Source organism: Diabrotica undecimpunctata, chromosome 10 (assembly GCF_040954645.1).
Source record: "Diabrotica undecimpunctata isolate CICGRU chromosome 10, icDiaUnde3, whole genome shotgun sequence".
NCBI lineage: Eukaryota > Metazoa > Arthropoda > Insecta > Coleoptera > Chrysomelidae > Diabrotica > Diabrotica undecimpunctata.
In genome coordinates this window covers 73657893-73681219 of record NC_092812.1, presented here as the reverse complement: position 1 = coordinate 73681219, position 23327 = coordinate 73657893, and the positions used below count along the sequence as shown (strand labels likewise).

At 33.4% G+C, this 23327-nt stretch overlaps 1 protein-coding gene across 1 annotated transcript in view; it reads right to left on the bottom strand.

The window, feature by feature from the left end:
• fuss (SKI family transcriptional corepressor fussel) overlaps positions 1-23327 on the bottom strand; it is a 130621-nt gene that overhangs the window by 6750 nt on the left and 100544 nt on the right. Inside the window, exon 5 of the mRNA XM_072546134.1 lies at positions 9084-9267. Within this exon, the coding sequence (XP_072402235.1) occupies positions 9084-9267 (184 nt within the window). The remainder of the gene's footprint in view (positions 1-9083; positions 9268-23327) is intronic.

Here is a 23327-nt window from a genome sequence, read left to right as displayed (position 1 = left end):
TTATTATCATAAAAGGTAAGATTTTTAGTGAAATACCTATAGATTGTTGAACATCCGTTATTATAAGCGCTATTTTGGTTTATTGTAGGTAAATATGGACAAGAAAATGGAAAACCAGTTACTAAAATGGTATGAAGAGATAGACAGCCATGTGGAACCACTAGATTTTGATAAGGACTTACGTGATGTTCGTTCTGAACACAGTATCCACAATACAGATTCTCAGCAGTTCACATAAGATCTACCCAGTGATCCTAAAGATGCCATGGAAGAAAGAGGCCAAGATGATGGTTATCCAAGTTTCAAGATTTCAAGATTTATTTAACTTTGTTTGTAGCAAATCAATTATATGTATAAGTAAAAAAGATAATATATAACATACACAAAATACAATAGGAGATGAAAATACATTAATACGCATAACATAAAATAAAACATAAGATATACAAAATAAGACATATACCAACATAGTGAGTACATCCATGTTCATGTTACTGCCTTGAAGTGATCAAAGTTTTCACTAACAGAGTAAAAAGCAAATCTCAAAAGGTATCTTTTCAGATCTAATTTAAATTTATTCATCGAAAGTTGTTTTAAATCCTTATTTAGTCCCTAGGTTGTATATATTATAGTCAATTGAGTTTTTTTGTGATTTACTCAAACGATACTTAACTGTTCTAATGTTATTTGCACCTCTTGTGCTATAGTTATATAAGTCAGAGTGTTTAATTAAAGTATCAGCGTTTTTATGTATTTCCACATTAACGCTGTATAGCCATAATGTTGGCAAAGACATTATCTTATATTTAATAAACAACGGTTTGCAAGATTCCAAATAGCTAACTTTTGCAATTATTCTTATTGCTTTTTTTTGCAATTTAAATATTGTTAGGGCATTGCAAGAGTTTCCCCACAGAATAACACCATAGCTTAAAAATGAATGAAAAAGAGATTTTATGGCAAAGATAAAACACCATGGTTGAAACATAAGAAACACACTCCAAAGGTAAGACCAAAGCTTGTAATATTGTTACGAACTTACCTGGGTTAAAAGCAAAAGGCACAAAAACCATATTAGAATGCTGGAAATTGTTTTTCTCGGATGCTATGATCAATAATATTGTAAAATATATAAATCAAAAACTGGATATGATGAGAGTGTTTTATATTCGCCATAGGGATTGTCCTGCTGTTGACTACGAGGAAATGCAAGCATTTATCGGACTTTTGTTCCTTATTGGGGTAAAGAGAGCGCAACATTTAAATACTGATGAACTCTGGAAATTAGATGGCACAGCTCCAGATATTTTTGCAGCTACTATGTCAAAGAAAAGATTTCACCAAATAATTTAAGCTGTAAGATTTGACGACGCCACTAAGAGGCAAGAAAATTCGGCAGTTGATAATTTTGCACCCATTCGAGAAATATATGAAATGTTTGTCACTAACTGTTTATCTGCATACAATCCTGGATTCTATGTGACCATAGATGAAATGTTGGAAGCGTTCCGTGGTCGATGTAAATTTAGACAGTATATAGGCAATATCTTTTTGACGCACATTGAATAGGGTTGGTTTACAGTGGTCGGGTTTTTGGCATTTAAACACCGTGCTTGCCCAGCATGTCGGTGAGTATTCATATTTATTCCCACGAGTAGCTGGGGAACGTTGGTCGATTCCTGTGGAGCCCCGCGTACAGGAACAAGGCTAATATTCAATGGGATTTCGCCCGGTGTCCCAAGAGCATCGTTAGCGGCCGCGTGACGTGCAACCATTCAGTTTTTAGCACGATAGCTTCCACCTTAACTTACGGATTTTTTGCATCTGGTTTTCTCCATATTTTTGTTGGGTAGGATGGGGAGGGAAAGAAGGTGTGGATGGGAAGAATATATTAGAAAGAAATATAGTGACCCGTCTGCCTTCGGAAACCTAATCGCCATTCGGGGTCGGAAGAAAACAAGAGTTAGCCAAGAGAGGCTGATAGAAAAGATTAAAGACATTTCACTCAAGACAAGTTGAAGAAGAGTAAAATGTGAAGGCTCTTATGATCCGCCAGGTGCGTTTCATAAGAGTATGAGTATTGATACATTTTGTGTTCCCGCTCATACTTCGGGGTGTTGACTACAGACTGTATGGCTCGTCCAGCATGCCATAGCATGGATGGATGGGGTGTACGCCATTTTACAATGTACACACCCCAAACTCCATGGCCTGACGAACATAGCCAGAATGACAGATGGGCGATGGACAAAGAGGTTATTGGAATGGAGGCCAAGGGAAGACAAGAGAAGCGTCGGTCGACCACCTACAAGATGGACTGACGATTTAAGAAGACTCAATAAAAACTGGATGAGAGCGGCGCAAGATAGACGGGGTTGGAAACATGAGGAAGAGGCCTACGTTCAGCAGTGGACTCTTGAGGCTGGATGATGATGATATAGGCAATAAGCCAAATATGGAATCAAGATTTATGCCTTGGTGGACGCTAGAACATTTTTCACACAAAATCTCGAATTTTACCCCGGCAAACAACCTGAAGGACCATAGGTATCAACTACCCAACGATGTATCTAGTGTAGTTAAAAGACTTATACGACCCGTAACTTAACCAATAAGTACTAATGACTCATTTATTTGACTTATACCCATATGTTAGATAAAATCTAACACGCGAGTGATGGCGTAATTTTTTGAGGTGCGAGTGATGGAGGGTTAAGAAAGGAATTGACAGAATAAGACTCAAAGATATAATTCAACTTTTGTATAATATATAATTTGCCTTAGATATTGGCAAAACTATTGAGAATATATACCAAAACAACAAGATGGAAGTCAAGATAGATGGACAACTTACAGAACCTGTAGATATAGGCAACGGAATAGGGCAGGGGGACTTATTACGTCTTATGTGCTTCAATTTACTCTATAACGTTATAAACGTTAAGTGTTTGTTTTTTTTTTCTTTAAATAATTATTTTATTTCAATTCCTTTCGATTTGTTTCATTTATTAACTTTCCATTTTATTTTACTATTTTTATTTTAACAATATTTGGCGCTTAACTATCCGTTCAACTTTCTATTTACTAAATATTCTGTCATAATCTAAATTCCAATTTTAATTTTGACTTAATATTCTGTATTCTAATTTTCTGTATTCAGACCCCTTTATGTTCTATGCGATAGAACGTATAAAATATATTATATGCTCTACTCCAGTCGACAAAGTATATTTGTCAGTTGGCAACTTCATTCTCTCAAGACAGTTTTCCTTCAATTCAGAAGCAGGGATAGTTCAATTAGAGTGGAATATTTTTTGTAATCCACAAGGAAACTAAATTCCTGTAGTTGGCTGTATATCATTTTTCACAAAAAATTTATTTAAAAATTCCTTTATAGAAGGTATAATAATAAAAACCCTATCGGGCTACATCACAGAACGTTTTCGGAGTAACTATTCCATCATCAGTGCTATCTGGATGTACATATTTGAAGCCACTAAATACATGGGTAAAAAACTTTGAGTTACATTTGTGAAAATTAAAAATTATGATGTTTAAGTTACAAAAGGAATTGATTACATGGCAACCTAAGACTCCACTGGGGTTGCTAGTCCTTAGATGAAGTGTCTGTGAGGACTTGTTGATACCAACTCAGTTGTTCCACGGGAGAACTAACATACTGGCCAGCAGAAAACAACAAAATTCTGCATAGTCTAGATTTTGTAATATTTAAAGGTTTATCTAACACGCATTCAAAAATAGAGCCTAGTTTTGACCTAAGTTTGGACCATCGCGCCATAATAATAACATTAAGCACAACTATATTATACAATCAATAGCTATTAGCAAGATTAGCAAGATTATCTAACAAAAAAACAAACTAGGAACAATTTGAAAATATCATTAAACAAAATATAATGTTAAATCACCGAATAAAAGAATCTGATGAGCTGGAATTGGTAGTACAAAAGTTAACAGCTGTAATACAAAACGCTGCTTGAGAATCCACTTCTATAAGTAAAAACGGTAATCCTGAAGACAACATGTGCCCTTACATATCAAAAAAATTGTAACCGAAAAAAGCAGAGTGTGTGCAAAATGGCAAAGGTCCCGAAATCCACTCGATAAGACACAGCTAAATAGACTAACACACCAACTAACCTCAGCGCTAAATAAATCTTGTAATGACACCTTCAATTTCTATATTAACATTCTCTCTCCAAATGACCACTCTATATGAAGACCAACTAAAAAATTCAAGAAAACACTGCCAACTCCAAAAGCTAATGTATTTGCAGAATATTTAGAAAATATATTTACTCCAAATTTATGTCAAAACATAAATTATAATGTGATGATGGCGAATATCCAGATGCACCCTGCCAACTATCACCTCCAATCAGCCGACGCTCACAAAACCCCAAGCGAAACTGTAACACTTGAGAAAAGAATACCCGAACATCAGTTTGGTTTCCGTCAAAAATATTTAACAACCCATCAGTCATAGAAGAGTAAATAAAATTAAGAAAAGTTTGGAAAAAAACACTATGTGTGCTATAGTAATTCTCGATATTCAACAGACTTCTGATAAAGTCTGGCACAACGGTTTGCTATATAAATTAAATCTTTACTGCCTAGCGATATGTATCTTATCTTGAAGTCCTATATTAACGAATGTTCATTCCAAGTAAAAATTAATATTGATTTCTTCCTATTACTCAGTCCAATCCGGAATTCCTCAGGGAAGTGTTCTAGATCGCATTCTCTGCCAAATCTTTACTACTGACATACCTATTACAGATGACGCCACAGTGACGACTTTTGCCGATAATACAGCCGTTTTAGTTTCAAACAAAGACCCAAATATAGCATCTGAAAAGCTGCAAAATTACTTGCATACATTAGAGAATTGGTTATTGAAATGGAAAATTAAAGTCAACAACGAAAAATCAGCCCAAATCACATTCACAACAAGAAGACTCATCTGTCCAGAAGTTAGTGTAAACAACGCACCTATTCCTGCTAGAGACATATTGAAACATCTTGGGTTGCATTTGGAACGAAAGCTCACCTGAAAGCAACACATTAACGCCAAGAACCTCAGCTTGATATAAAATTGAAAAAAACGAATTGGTTATTTGGCATAAATTCATAACTGTCATTGGAGAACAGAATACTGCTTTACAAAGTCATACTAAAACCAATATGTACTTACGGCGTAGAACTCTGAGGCTGTAGCAAGCCTTTAAATATAAAAAATTTTCAGACCTTACAATTAAAATCATTGTATGATAGCTAACGTCCCTTGGAGCCATGCAACCATCCCCAATGACCTAGGAGCACCAACTGTAAAAGATGTCATGTTACTCTACGCCTTCTTCTTTATGTGCCGTCTTCTACCGAAGATTGGCGATCATCAAACGATAGGTTTCTCTGTTTTGTGCCGCATGTATTATGTTCGCAGCTTCTGGTATTTGAAACCATTCTCTCAAGTTTCTCAGCCAGGATTTCTTCTTTCTGCCCAAACCTCTTCTACCTTCAATCTTGCCTTCCACGATAAGCTGTAGCAGACTGTACTTATCATTACGGAACACATGGCCCAGGTATGACGCTTTCCTCCTTTTAACAGTTGTTAACAATTCCACCTCTTTACCCATTCGTCTTAATACCTCTGTGTTGGTCACTCTGTCTGTCCAAGGTATTCTCAGTATGCGTCGATACAGCCACATTTCTAGAGCCCCTAACTTCTTTATAGTTGCTGCTGTTAACGTCCACCCTTTAACTCCGTAAAGTAGCGTAGAGAGTACGTAGCATTTCGTAGCGCCATCGGAGGTTAACGCTTAGGTGGCGGTTGCTTAAGAGCTTTCTCATTTTGATGAATTTGGATCTTGCTATTTCAATTCGGATCTTAATCTCTACGTCTGGGTCCCACTTATCATTTACTATATATCCCAGATACTCTTGGTGTAATCGGTGTACTCTTTCAATACGTTCGGCTTCAATATTCAGGTCGATATGTTGAATGTTCTTTTTACTGATCACCATAAATTTAGTTTTTTTTTTCTATTGATCTTCAGTCCAAATTGGTTGCCAGTTGTATTTACTCTATTTAGCATCATCTGTAAATCTTCGATATTGTCGGCCAGTATAACAGTATCATCTGCATATCGAAAATTACTTATTGGTACGCCATTAATCTTGATGTCCTCGTTGTACTCTTCCAGTGCCTCTAGAAATATTTGTTCCGTGTTCAGGTTGAAAAGCAGTGGCGAAAGAATACAGCCCTGTCTAACCCCTCTCGAAATGGTTACGTTTTCACTCACCATATGTCCATTCTTCATGTGGGCTGTTTGATTCCAATATAGATTTTTTATAATCTGGATGTTCTTAGTGTCAAGTCCTGTAAGATGTAATAGTTCTATGAGTTTGTCATGTTTGATACTATCGAATGCTTACTCTACTCTACGCCAACAAGGCCAAAATTCGTAATTTAACGCACCACCGCCAAATTATCAGTGAATTATATCAATCACCAATAGAGGAACGAATACTGAAGAGGTCTTGACCAGAAGACTTGGTTACATAGGTGAAAATAGAGAACTGGACGGTACCCAAATCAAGTCAATATTGTCATCACATTTACAAATTACTCAATAAACTGTTTATGAGTAGATCCTAAATATGGGTTTAAAAATATCAAGCTTTTAAATTTCTTTTTGATCATTTCAAAAGTTAAAAACACATTGTGTTATACTGAAATTAAGATTGCATTGAAATTACTTTGCAAATCATATTAGTTTTCTGATTAATCAATAATTACAATAATATGCAAGTATTTAAAATTTAATTAAAGTTGATGTATACACGAGGAAAATACTTTGTAATCCTTAAACATTTCTGGTGTGTTTATTTTCTTTAGCTGTAGTCAGATTTTTAAACAATCTTGTTTAAGTAACTTTGAACCTGAATGGTTTCGACATAAAGCGGTAGGTGGGTATTTAGAATCTGTCTGAATAGAGAAAGGTGTAAGTTAACTTCACAGAGTATTCATTTCTAAGCGGATCTGTTAATTACCAAAGTGTAATCAAATCCGGTAAGCATGTATTTTACTTCAATAAATCTGAATTTAATTGGGAAGGATTCTACTTGTACAAGGCGCAACTGTTTGTGTGGATTTCTGTACGGATACGGAATTATTCACCTACTAGATAATAAACAATATTATTCGTAGATAGTCTAATTTACCACGAGACTTAGTTTATTCGATATACGAATACGTTGTTACTCGTATAGTAGGCTGATGGCTGATGTACCTACTCAATTGGTTTGAAAAATGTTGACGTTTACTTTGACGTTTATTCAGCATTTAGTGTCATTCATACATTTTATCATAAAAAACCTTTTTTAACGTAAGGGAAAAACCATAGAAATTCGGTTATTTTTAGTTTAATTTATTAAGTTTAATTAAATATTGTTTTGATTTAACTAAGTTTAAAACAAGTATTCCACCAATTTGACACTACGATGAAGCCCAAGCAGCACAGATTGTAATTTTGTACGAGGAAGGATATACACAAAAATATATCACACTACGTCTCAGGAGAAGTCAATCTACAGTTTCGAATACTTTAAAAAAATACCACGAGACAGGAAATTTTGTACGAAGGCCTGGTTAAGGACGCCCAAGGTGCACAACTGCAATTTTTTTAACATCCAATGTTTATTGCAATCTGTTTCATTATAAACAATAAGCAATATATAACATAGTAGGAAGCCGCCCACTATGTTATTGTACATAAATTTCGGTGGCGAGCACCGAAGTAAGACATATACTATTATAAGTTTTGTCTATGACATAACAATTAATTTAACACAAGTCTAGAATTACTCAAAAAATCGAGAAAAGCTTTAAAAAACACTAGATTAAAAACTTGTAATTTCACCGCACTATGACACTATACTCTGTTTCTCCAGATTTACTAGAGTTTCAAAGGGTCTGGTTTCTTTAATCTTGTTTTATGTGAAAAGGTGAGCAGATCCGTGGCCAGCGGATTTAGATGGTAAGATAGTCTGGTCTTGTATGCACTATGACACTATACTCTGTTTCTCCAGATTTACTAGAGGTTCAAAGGGTCTGGTCTTTTTAATCTTGTTTTATGTGAAAAGGTGAGCAGATCCGTGGCCAGCGGATTTGGATGGTAAGATAGTCTGGTCTTGTAAACATAGTTTACACCAGATCTTCGCTAACTAATGGTAGATCGTGGTACAATCTGTGGTTCGTAATATAGTAAGGGACATTGCAGATCTGGCGCAGTACTTTTGATTGGAAAGTTTTTGTATTTTGGTATTACTTGCTGTACTCCAGATTTGTGCTGCATATGGCCATATTGGTTTTAAAATACATTTATAAATCAGAAGTTTGTTCTCCAGGCTAAGATTTGATTTTCGACTCATACACCAATACATTTTCCTGTAGATTAAGCTGAGTTAATTATAATAATATTGAACACAAACAGTTTGTTCGGTTATTGTGTTTCTTGATAACGAACGGCTTATACTAATTATAGGTAATAATAACAAAAAATAAGATAATTATACACAATTACTTCTTCGATACTGGTTTCCAACTCAAAGGTTCGAACGAGACTGTGGATAAAGATAATAAAGTTAAATATTATGAATACATGGAAGAAATGTTCTATAAAATACCACCATATGATACAAAAACTAATTATTTTCGAGATTTTCATGAGACTAAGGAGATTGTAAAGCAAATATGGGTAGGGAAGATTAAATATCTGGAAGAAAGAAATAAGGACAGTGACCTAAATGGTAGAAGAGCAATATTTGCTTTCAAATATAATATAATATGCGAATCATGAGTACTTATTTTGACCACCAAGAAATTCATAAAGATACTTGGATAACACTATATAGCCAGATAATTAGTCAAATAGACCTTGTGCTAATAGATGATAAACATACGAAAGTCAGTTTAAGGCAATCAAAATATGTGAATCAATTTTATAAGCGCCGGTAGTTTTTAATTTAATATCCTGTATGTAGGTAATATCCAAACTTACCCCCTGCACCTATTAGAAAATGCCGATGCAAGTCCTGTCTGTATAAGAAATTTGTCCTATCTGTGTTGTCGAAAGACAGTCTTGACAAATTCCATATTTTCTGCGAGATTGCAGAGATATCTTCTCGTTGACCGGCTAGCTCAGGAGTTGACTGAGAACTAGGAGATGGTTCAACTGACGCTACCTGAAACAGATTTACTGGTGCACTAAGGAATTTAAGGATTTAACAAGACTTCATCTGTTCAATGATAATAATAAAACACTCAATAAAAAACCCAATAAAACACTCGATAATGTTTGATAAAGAAACCAGTTTGAATCTCTATGATTAGATAAATGATACCGTAGGTTTCCCAGTCAATATCTCAAAACTACACACACACACATACACATAGATTAAAAACTCACACACACGCTCACACACATACACACACATGATCTTACATAATCTTGTAACAGCATTTTATAACATCATTTTACAATATCATTTTACAACATCACTTAACAACATCATTTTACATCATTTTACAAAATCACTTTACGTCACTTTACATCTTTTACACTATCATTTTACATCATCATTTAACAACATCACCTTACATCTTCTTTCAACGTTATCTTGCATCATCTTACATCATACCCACACACATACTGCAGACAAACTGCAGATACAATTTTCAGTATAAAGCAGCCGATGGAAAAATGTAGGACTACAGAAACAAATACTTATACGGTGTAACATTTTTTATTTTAATTTTTTTTATTTTTTTTATATATAAATATAACTCCTTCAACCAAAGTAAAAGACGAAGGAGAACATGCTGCCAAATTAAAATGGCTTCACAGGACACAATGCCCGACTGAAGGATAAAAGATGGAACCATGAAATACAACAGTGAAGGCCATGGTTAGGAAAGAGAAGCAGAAGAAGACCACAAATGAGATAAGCTGATGACATTAAGATCGGAGGACACAACTGGAAGCAAGTGGCGCGAAATAAAAGACACTGGATTGATTTGGGGGAGGCCTATGTCCAAAGTTGGATTACTTAAGGCTGAAGAAGAAGAATAACTCCTTCAAAATACTGATACGCTACTGAGTCGCTAAATACGTTTTCAAGTTTTAAACTGCTTTTTTACTAAACTGAGGAAGGGTGACCAATTTTTATCAGCGAGTGAGGGCTACATAATTGCAACCTTCTTGCACAGCGGTGATTTAGATACCAAAGCATCATCAATTAGACACACCATACTTTCTCTCATAAATTTTAGGCTTCTTATCCATGTTTAATAATTTTAGAAATTAGAGAAAGTTTGACCACATGTCACTGGTTCTTTCTTAGGAGAGCTGGTAATTTCCTGAAGGAAGGAAAGACACTTTTAGTGTGGTACTTTAAAGGTGAAGTGCAGTAATCTCACTACAGCCACATATATAGTTTTTCTATTCGGGGATATCCAGTGATACTAATATCTGATTCCTCAAAGTTAAATACCGATTTATATATTCTTAGTAAAACTAATACAGTTTAATTAGTTGTGAGTTTCTTAGTAATTAGTTATAAGTTTACACTAGAGTCAGTGAGTTTTCAAGGAGCAGACAGACATCAACAACTGTAAATCACCTAATTACATTAACTTTGAAAATCCTAAGAGTTGCCAGGGCCGGAGATAACGGGTATGTAAGGGATGCTAAACAAATACACAAGTAAAGTAAGTTCAGGAAGTAGAACGACAAGGACAACTTAACGCAACAGAAAAATGGAGAGGGTTAGAGAAAATCCTGAGAAATTCAAGAATAAAAATGAACACTAATACAAAAACGCAAATAAAACAACCAAACAAAAAATTGAAGAAGCGAAGGAATTGTGGCTATCAGAAAAATGGACAGGAATAAAATTATTAGAAAAACAGCTGTGAAAAAATAATAACAGCTTTAACATATACAAAAAAATTAAACAAGCAGCTGACATACACAAAAAAACGGGTATTGGAAACATAATAGACAAAAATAATAAAATAATAATTATTGGAAAGGCAGACAAAAAGGATTAGTGGAAAGAATATATAAAAGAGCTATTTGAAGACGACAAAAAAATGGAAACAACAGGAACAAGTTGCGAAAGATACATGAACAGGAAACCAATTGGGATTTAAAAAAGACTTTGGCACTAGGGGGCAAAACTGTAGGTTGCATGTTGTTGTATTTTTTCTTGATCTATATAGTATTGATATAATCTCCTCATATCAATACATAATTACACAATAAGTAAGTTGATATTACGGTCCTGAACTTCTCACAATAAAATATTTTAAATAAATAGAATTGAGAAACATGTATAATAACCATTAACAAAACATTTGAAGCTTCAGTATTGTTACGTGAAGGAAATGACATAGTTTTATCATTCGATCTCGAAAAATCAGAAACTTAACAACTGTTACCTATTATTACTATATCCAGTGATATACACATGAAATTATGCCATGGAAATTATTCATGTCAATTATTCACTATCTGTCACGCTAATCAAAATCATATAATGAAATCACTTGCCACAAAATCCCAATATGTTATCTCTGTCTCTTTTTCACTTTCGGCTCATCATAATACTTTTATTCCACATGACCCGGCGTAAATAAAAATGGATTGTCGGGGATATGTAATAAAACCACATAAAAACATTGAACCATTCATTTAGTAAAGCTCCACTCTGCGATTTCCAATAAAAGGGTTTTGATACTGGCGCATGAATTTTTAATTCGATAATAAAAATGATTAATACTTCATTATTCGAATTTGTATGGATTCATTAAATTGAATGAACATTGTGTGAATTTATAAATGGAGTGGGGTAGCTACTGTTTGATGACATACCGGATATATACCTACCTGTAGTATCAGTTCTCATACTTTTTTATCGGCTGTCAATATCCCTAATGAACTCAATAATGCGATAAAATCATTCATAGTAATATACAATAAAAATTTTAGGGTCCAGTTCAATAAAACCGTACAGTGTACTATTGTATTATATATATATATATATATATATATATATATATATATATATATATATATATATATATATATATATATATATATATATAAAAGCGATGCCAAACTTCTGGCTTTATTTGATTATGGCTAAACTATGCACTATAACCTTTATAGAAAAATGTTTCAAACAAAACTGATGTATAGTAAAGCGTCTATAATTTAAAATTATTTTCGATTATATAGGGTGAGTCAGAACAAAGGAATGAACAAAATATGTGTTTTTTTTTTAATAGAACATCCTGCATATTAAAGCATTTGCTGAATATATTTTATTTCTTATTTGGAATGAATTCTATAAACAAAATTTTGGTCTAGCAATGGGCTCAAGTTTATCTCCATTATTAGCCGATATATTTATGGAAGATTTTGAAACAAATATTATTTCTAAACAAAATTTAAAACCCACAGTATGGTGGAGATATGTAGATGATTTATTCTCAATATGGCCTCATGGATCAGAGTTGTTTGACATATTCCTGAATGATATAAACGATAAAGAAGAGACAATAACATTTACCATGGAAAAGGAATATAATAACACACAACTTTTTCTGGATGTTTTAATCTCTAAGATCGATACTGAATATGAGACTCAGGTGTACAGAAAACCAACACACACACGAACAGATATATAAATTACAAATTAAATCACAATATTCATATTAAAAAAGGAATCATTAAATTCTTATACGATAGAGCTAAAATTACTTGTTCTAACGAAAACTCGTTCTTAGAGGAAAAAGGTGATTGAGGGATTGGGGATTGAAAATGGATTTTCTATGGATGTTTGGTTTTTCATACTGTTCTTTTTAGATGAACTGTTGATGCTTTCTGCTTAGAAAGCGAAACGTCTTCAATAAATAGATCACCTTCTAGCCACCTTCTTTGCCTTTTATTTCTCCACTTTGACCGAAAAACCCACCACTCTTCGAGTGTTCCTTAATTTATATATATATATATATATATATATATATATATATATATATATATATATATATGTATATACTTATTATCCTTATGTGCTTAGTGTGCATTTAATATTAAGACAAGAATGTACCTATACCTGAGATGGCTAGCCGAATCCACTCAGCAAGGAAACCCATAGTTCAGTTGCTACACAATTGTCGCTCAACGCTCTCTTGCTCCAAAGGTAAGATATGGGCACCTCCGAACATAGATACAAACTGAGTTTTAATATTCGAGAGAAGTGCTTAGAAAAATAATTGAAAAAACAAGAATGGGACTTGGCGTCGTCGATATAAATTCGAACGAAACAATGAGTACGAAAAAATAACAAAAGACAAAAATATAGTTAGAGGCGGCCCTGACAGTGGCATGATTATACCACGTTTGAAACCGCTCTGTTATTTTTCAAGTTTTAAATGTAAAATACGGAACAAAAATTTGATATCTGATGTTAAATACTATTAACAAACAATAGTGCAGTGTTGATACCAATCGACTCAACCCACCGTGAGTAACAAAAACCTTTATATAAGATATTACAACAGTAAATATAACCTATACAATTCGAATCAAGTTCAACCTACTGGTTTTATCAACTGGTTTTTTGGAACCGTTCGGAACTGATCCACGCCGGTTCTTTGGCCGGTGACAAGACCGGACCTGATTCAATTAACAATATGACTACTTCTACTTCAAATACACCAAAAAATACTTATTTCAATGTAGTAAATACGTTCAAACACCCAACAGAGGACCAAGCAGTAGTACTCTCCAGTATCGAAGGCATCAAAATCCACAATTACATCGTCGCAATTGGATCACTGGTTGGTCCACGTAACGTCTTGTGTGCATCGAGAATTACAAACAACAGAATATGTATCTACCTCTCTACCAAAAACATAGTCGATATATGCTTCTTCATTCCTACAAATATATTAATATAAATGAGTCAGAAATAGAGATAAGAAGATTAATCACACCAGCACAACGACTTGTAATTTCTAACATATGTCTTTCAATTCCAAACAATATCATTGAAGCAGAATTACAAAAATTAGGCACCACTGCAGTTTCCAAGATGACTTTCCTAAGAGTGGGTATGACAGAAACCGAATATAGCCACGTTCTAAGCTTCAGACGGCAAGTATTTATTTCGCCCCTGGATAATACCTCCATTCCTGACCCCTTCAATGTCTTCCACAATAAAACTTATCGTTTATTCCTCTCTATTGATGGACTAAACTGCTCTAAGTGCAAGACTATTGGACATAACGATACAGATTGCCCCATCATAACAACTACTAACTCCTCAAACGTACCCTCAGAATCCTCTCCAAATACGACACCTGAAACAGATGATAGAGATCCTGAAACACAACAAAACATGGAAACGAACGCCAGCATAACTGAAACTATAGAAAACGCAAGTCAACCCTCCTTACCAAAAGAAACAATATCATCAAATCTAAATATTATTAATAATCCTGCTGAAACTGTAACTCTGCAACCTTCAGTTAATATTAATAAACAACTTACTCAAGTATCTACTCAAGTTAAAAGACAAATCTCATCCTCACCTGACATCGACCAAAATAATCCAGAAACGGAGTCACAAATCGTTACTCCTCCTATCACATATAAACTAAAAAAACCTAAAAAGCAAACTAAAACCTCTAATGACGACATTATTTGTTCTCTAGAATTGATAAAAGACAAAATTGAAAACCGATCACCTCCATTCATATTAAATTTTAATGAAATATGCGACTTTCTAGTTAATACTCTTCATGCTAAACATCCTGAAACTATCTCAAAGAACTACTCAAATGAACCTTCCGAATTAACCGATATCCTTAACTTTCTTCATTGTTACTCTCACAACTCTAAATTAAAAAACAACATTACCAGATTAAAGACAAAACTTAACCCCACTCACACATCTTCAACGGAAGAGACCGAAAAATCCGATGGATAAATCACTAATCCTTCAATGGAACCCAAATGGGTATTTCGCTCACCTTGAATCACTCAAACTATTAATTCAAAAATATTCTCCACTAATACTGTGTATACAAGAAACTCACTTCAAAGAGAATTCTATAATAAACCTAAAAAATTATACTCCCTTTCTAAAAAATAGGAGTACAGAACACGCCAGTGGGGGCGTTGCTATCTTTGTCAGAAATGATATTGAAGCTAAGCCTATTAATCTAAATACCAATCTCGAAGCCGTTACAGTTCAGGTGATATACAAAATGAAAATAAACATTTGTAATATATATATATTCCACACCCACAGGAAAGCCAAATACAAGAGGTAACTAATTTACTACATCAGATACAGTCTCCACTAATCTTATTAGGGGATACAAACTGCCATAACACCACTTGGGGAAGTTCAAAAACAGACAAATGCGGCAACTTATTACAAAACACAATCAATAATTCAAATCTAATACTTATGAATACTGAGGAACCCACCAGGTTTAATTCCTATAATGGGAATCTTTCATCCATTGACATCTCACTATGCAGTCCATCACTGGCAACTATATTACAATGGAAGACACTAAAATACTTATATGACAGTGATCACTTTCCAATCATAATTGACATTCTAAATGACAAACAAGAAACAACACATCCAATTTAACAGACGTGGAAAATAAAAACCGCTAATTGGGACCTTTTTCAGCAGTATATCGATGAAAAACTATGTAACTTCACATTATCTAGAAACATTGACAAAAACATATGTCCATTAAATAATATAATTATATCGGCAACGCATAAAGCTATCGCTAAAACAAAAACTTGTAATAGGATACCGGTACCCTGGTGGAATGAGCAAATTGCCAAATCATTATCTGCAAGCAAACACGCACTGAATATTCTTAAAAAACATAAAACAGATGCTAATCTCCTGGAATTTAAAAAGCTTAGGGCAAAAACTCGATATTTAATTAAAAAAAGAAAAAGAGAGTCTTGGCATAATTATGTTGCATCAATAAACCCCTCAACTCCTATCGAAACCATCTGGAAAAAGATCCGAAACCTTAAAGGATCAAACAGCTACATCAACATTAATACTCTTTCTTACAATAATAATCTTGTTACCGACAAAAAAGACATATCTAACGTATTAGCCGATGTGTATCAACTAAATTCTAGTGATAGCAACCTAAACTTTCATTCCTCATTTCATTAAATATAAAAATCATGAAGAATCCTTTAAAATTTCAATCCATGACAGCAAATCGCCCCTAAATGAAAACATAACTCAACAAGAATTTGATTATTCTCTAAACCGTCTTAAAAATACCACTTCCGGTCCAGATGATATTCCACCTATTTTCTTAAAAAATATTCCAGAATCAGCTAAACTTATCCTCCTAGAACTATTTAACTCAATATTTTTCAATAATATATTTCCCAAGATATGGAGCCATGCAATTATCATCCCAATTCTTAAACCCAACAAACCTAAAGACGATCCCTTGTCATATCGTCCAATCTCCTTGACATGTAGTATGTGTAAACTAATGGAAAAGGTTATAAATAACAGACTAGTATGGCATCTAGTAAACTCAATGTTATTGTCCTCCTATCAAAGTGGGTTTCGTAAAGGCAGATCCACTACCGACAACTTAGTATCGCTTGAGTCTGAAATCCATGAAGCATTTCTACACAATCAAAAATTACTAGCTGTCTTTATCGATATCAATAAAGCTTTCGACACTGCATGGAAATATAACATCTTAAAAACACTACAGAAATTTGAAATTGAAGGTCACATACTAGCTTATATACAAAATTTCTTAACTCATAGACACATTGAAGTAAGAGCTAACGGTTATAACTCTAGTCCACGCTCTCTTGAAAATGGAATTCCGCAAGGCTCCATTTTAAGCCCAACAGTGTTTCTGATTGCAATAAATAACATCTTGGACGAAATGAGATTACCGATTAAAGCCAATTTATACGCAGACGACTTGATTATCTATCACAAAAGCAGAAGTGTGGAATGTGCAGCTGAAGTAATACAGAAGTTTTTACACACGCTGGAAAAATGGTCACTTAAAACTGGTTTTAACTTTTCTCCTGAAAAAACACAGTACATAATATTCAGCAAACGGAAAAATATAAAGAAAGTTAATCTAACTTTAAATGGACATATTCTAAAACAAACAAATGAAATAAATTGCCTGGGGTTAACTCTAGATTGCACCCTAAACTGGAAAAGTCATATACATACCTTGCAAAAACAATGTCAACCTAGAATTAATCTCCTGAAAATTCTCTCAAACCATACGTGGGGAGCAGATACAAGAATCCTATTAAACTTATACCAATCACTTATACGTAGTATAAAAAACTACATTAAAAAACCTAAACTCAATTCAATCAACGTCACTAAGAATTGCTCTGTGCGCATTTAGAACTAGCCCAACCAATAGCCTTCAAGTATTAGCTAACGAATTACCTTTACACTTACGAAGGCAACAATTGTCACTAAATTATGCAACTCGTGTATCATCAAATCATCAAAATCCCATGCATTCAAATATCTTAAAACCTAAATGTATCAATAATTACAAAAATAAACCTATGAATACACTCCCTTTTCATGAAAGAATGAAATTCAGTGGTTACGACTGTGAGCAGTTTAGTGCCATCATAAATCCAACCCAAAACTTTCCCTCTTGGTCAACTAGTCCACCAATTGTAAATACATCTCTTACTCGCTATCCCAAAACATCCACTAACCCAACAGTAATACATCAATCATACCATGAAAAAATATCCCTATATCCAAATTCTGAATATATCTACACTGATGCATCAAAAACTCAATCAGGACTAGCAGCCGCTTACATACATGGAGCAGACCATTTTAAAATACGACTCCCTCCGAGTTGTAGAATATTTACTGGAGAAGCATTGGCTATTTTAGAGGCACTGAAAGTTTGCAGAAGAAAATCCGCACCTTATTATATTTTAATATCTGACTCATTAAGTACACTAAAAGCTTTACAGCAATTGTATCTATCAAATGAAATTATAATGCTAATAAAAAATGAACTCATACTACTATCAACAAACAACATAGAAATAACTTTTTTATGGGTGCCATCACACGTGGGAATCAAGGGAAACGAAGCAGTGGACCAACTTGCGAATGAAGCTGCACTAGATGAAAGCATCTCTGTATCACACATGCTAACAAGAAACGACCACATAACCTCCATTAAAAACCATATTACCAACTTATGGCAGAATAACTGGAATGCCACATCCAACAAATTAAAAGATGTCATAGAAACTGTCGGCACCACCTTACCACTCCCACTCCAACGTTGTGAACAAGTGATAATAACTCGACTACGAATAGGACATACTATACCAATCCATATACACTTAATAAATAAAGAAGCCATCCCTTTCTGCCACAACTGCAAGACACAAATCACTGTAAAACATATTCTGTTAGAATGCAAAACATACACCCAAGAAAGAAGAAAAAATAACCTCTCTACCAACATGAAGGATCTACTAAGCTGCCAGTTCAACCAAGTGCTGAAATATTTGAAAGACATTAAATTCTACAGTATCTAATAGAATATATTTAAGTTATATAATACATTGTAAGAAATTAAATACTTAGTAATTTGTGTTTGTACCCCCTGCTAATAACTCTTAGTAGTTGATGCAGGGTCATTTTTGTTTAAATAAAAAAAAATATAGTTAGTGTAATCAAAATTAGACACCTTCAATCTAGACAGAGCAAGTGACAGCTACTCTATAAGACATATTCTATTGGCTAATCCTAAGGGCACTAGAGGAAGAGGTAGACCAAAGTTGAGTTGGAGGAATGCTGTGAAGAATGATGCTAGGAAGATTTCTAGGAGAGCTAGGAAGATGCAACCAACTTTCATCAAAGTATAAGAAATATGAATTAGGACTCTTAACTGATGCAGCATCAGTTTCAGTAAATATTTTTTTTAATTTAAAATACAGTAGATTTTAGTATCGTATTATAAATAAAATGACACATATGGATTAATTAGACAAAAAAAAACAAATAAAAAATAAACATAAACTATTAATTCTTATTAAATGGGTAGCAGTCAGAGATTTTTAAAAGGAACATACTTTTACCGACGAGTCTAAATAAAGCGATTTGAATGCAAGTTGTATTCCCATTCAATCAATACCGAATTAAAGAAGTTAGATTTTAAGACCCGATTTTCTTTTTTAAAATGCGACTAGTTCACTCAATTAAAAGTTGAATGTAAATAATAGGCCGGCACGTCAGCTCCGAGCTCAGGGAACAATGAAAATTTCCTTTAGTTGAGCCCATCCAGTACCGGATTTTATCGGTGTGGTTTACACAAACGAAAAGTAGTTTTTTTAGGCTAGTGCTAGTGTAGTATATCTGTATTTTATTTTAATGCCCGTAAAAATAATTTCTAGAATACAGACATTTTAAAATTAATGAAGCACGGTTGAAGGAGTTCTATAGAAAATAGTGCTTATCTAGTTCCACGGCATCTCCGAAATCCAAACCGCTGTTCACTAATTATTTCCGCATACTTTAGTAGCGGAATTCACAGCGGTACAGCCATTCACTGTACATTTGATATGGTTCACTGGCTTTATAGTTTTTGGCTTGGTGTATGGCTACCTCCATTGCTAGTTCTGTATTTGAACTTAGGTTAGGTAAATATTCTTAGTTATCCTTAAATAAGATATAAAGTTCTAATATTTCTTGTAGCAATATGTTTTAATAGAAATCTATTATTATTTTTCTTTCTTCCTCAAGAGGAAGACATCATTGATTTGGTGAAAAATTTCTTCGAAACGAGTTCAGTAATAAATAAAACAAGAAACAACCGGCAAGTACCAAATGAGAAGGCTCAAATTAAAGTCTTAAAATAGTTTTAATGTTTGCTTTATGTTTTTTTTATAAAAAAAATAGTACGCATTGTAATACACGTTGCAGTCACATAAAAAGCTTATTCCAATATTGAGTGATTATAAATGAATTGGAAAACGATGGATTGGATCTACAATTAAGTAAGAGTCAAGGCTATGATAATGAAATTCACTGTCAGGCATCCATACGGGTGTCCAAGCAAGGATCAAGGGAAAAAATAGCAAAATCATGTTTGTGCCTTGTGCAAACCATTCTCTCAATTTGTGCGGAGTTCATGCATTTGCAATCAACCCTAGCTGTGTAAGGTTTTTTGCAACTTTAGAAAGTGTATATAATTTCTTTCATCTCCACATAGATGGGGATTTTAATGGAAGTTATAGGTGTATCTGTAAAACAGCTATCTGACACTAGATGAAGTGCCAATCATGAAACCTATTTTGAAACATTTTGATAAATTATTTGAACCTACAGAAAAATTGTGTGATGCCAAGGAAAATATTATAACACGGGCCTCTGCTGAAATTTTACTCTCGAATTTTGTGATTTCAAATTTCTTGGATTCCGTCATTTATGGGGGTACATTTTGCAAGAAATAAACAGTCCGGAAAGGTATTTACAGACGAACAGTTTAAGCCGTGAAAACGTTGTAATAAAGTTTGAAAGTCTTTTTGGAAGACAGGCAATATGAGTTGGTCAAGAAGGCTCTCCAGTTTGCTTCGGAGAAATGTGATGAAATGGAAATCTCCTTTGAAAAAAAAAATTAGAAACAGCCGAAGATGATGGACGGTCTCTCGAAGATGAAACTAAAAGATGTATGCTTGAATAGATGTGTAGTCTACACCAAGAGTTTCAAACTAGAATGTAAAGAATGGAGAATGTACTCAAAAAATTCATAATCGTTCAGGTCGAGTATTTACTTAATGATTGTGAGACAGAATTCGATAAGTAAAAAATTGTTAATAAAATCAAAAGACTTCGCCACCATATAAAAGCTGCAATAAATAGTTTGGCTATGCTCTCGATTAAACGTGAAGTAGCAAACCACATCAACTTTGACAACGTAATCAAACAATTTTCAGAAATCAAAATTAAAAAAAAATGTTTGTAAGTAAAAACTCTTAAATAAATTAAACTATGAATATTAACAAAATAATCTTGTGTTATCAACTCTTGTTTTAATGTTTAGATAATGAATAAAACCAAAACAAATGAATTCAATTAAAAGTAATCTTTAGCATAGCATAACTATAAATTTTATTATATTTTATCCTTAAATTTCACACATGTTGTGTTTAGGTAGTTCCTATATGGTCGTAAGTCTTAGCTTCTTCTTATATTGGGGAGAGGGGGCTCTTCGGTTACTTCCGCCCCGAGCCTCCTGAATTGTAGTTACGCCACTGTATTAAAGGTTTGTATTAATTTTATGTTTCGATTGTCATTATGTAACTCACACCCAATTTAGCTATCTTAAGATTTTTTATAGAGTTTGGCTATAAGAGGCTACTTTTACCTCTTAAACATGAATAGGGTTGAAATATTTAAAAATTATACTTAGAACACCAAAAAATAATTATGCAATTCATCTTAACCAAACTTCACGGTTTATAAACTTTTTTTGTAGATTTCGGAATACGGGGTAGTTTTCACCCTGAAAAATTAGTTTACCTCAGTTTTAAACTGGTTATATATACACTGGTGGACGCCTGGTAAGTATAACTGATCTAGTGATAATTGATCAGTTATCGACCAGGGTTAAAATGAATTAATTAATATGACTATTGAAACATAGGTGTTACTGATAGCAGGGCGAAAATTAAGAGTTGTATTGCTTAATGCCACATCGTAAACAAAAAATAAAAATTAAAAATTTTGTCCAAAAAATAAAAAAAATGTTTATCCCTCTGGGTATAAAAAATGGATAGGCACCGGGAGACTGTGGACATATAGGCACAGTGGTCACCTTAAAATATCTTTTAAATGGAATACGTTACTTCTATGATCACCAGGTAGAGAAAGGCAAAAATAAGTCAGAGTGTAGGAGTTTACAATACAAGCTAGTAGGTAAAGCTGTCCCATAAAAACATAAAGAATAACCTTTTTTTAATAGACTATAGTATATTTGAAAAATAAGCTGGAGTAAATTCTCAGAAAAAAAAACTAAATTGTTAAGCATATTGTAGTACGTGTGCTTTTCGTACAACGTCAATATTTTAGCTTATTTTACGTTGGGTTTGACTATTTAGATAGAAATTTTTCCACGTCACATGTACTATCGTAAAATTTAGTTATCTGCTATTGTTAGAACAGTAGGCTGGGGATGATTCAGCTGGTCGTAGACGTGCTTTAAGGAAATTACATTATTTGTTTCGGTTTATTAGATATTTAAACCATTTTCAAAGTATATTATATTTATATAAATCTGTTTATTTTAGTAACCTTATTTATGGTTATTTTTGTCGTTATGATAATGACCCATTAAATAACAAGAAATAAAGAAACTCTTAAAATAAATAGGTATTTAGTTAATGGTCTTTTGATAGTTTAAAAAGAAAAAGTCGATTAGCGAAAGATGGTTTCCGATAAATGTGAACGCTATTTTAAATAGTATAAATTTCGATTTTGTTTGGAAAACCAGTGATTAATAAAATGGTTAATTATCTTTAAATAGCCATTAATTAATATCAGAATATTTTTATTTAGTCGATTATAAGCAAGTGAAGAGATCTGACACAGTTGTTGTTTGCAAGAGTGAATAGTGATAGAATATGGAATTAACGTGTGATTATATACCAGTTAAAAAATTAAAGTTGAATCATTTATCACTTAACAATTATTTTAAGCAACACAATCCTACTGTTGATAGTATAGTTAAAATTTCGTCTAAAGTAATGGGATATTCAAAATCAACTGTATATAACATTTTAAAAGAGGAAAAATAAGCTGGTATAACCTCACCCAAACCGAAAACAGGAAGACCAAAATTGTCGAAAGTGAATGTGGATGAATTTTTCAAAAATGCAATTCGTAGAATGATCCACTCATTTTTTTTAACAAACAAATACCAACTTTAGATAAAGTTTTACAAGCCATTACCGATGATCCCGATTTACCCACAATAACTAGAGACAAACTTTGGAAAGTTTTGCATGAGTTAAACTTTAAGTATGAAAAAGTTGGCAGACGGTTAATGCTTATAGATTTCGAAGAAATTGTGTGTTGGAGACGAGACTACCTCAGAAAAATAAAAAAAAATGAGGACAGAAAATAAGAACATGTATTATTTA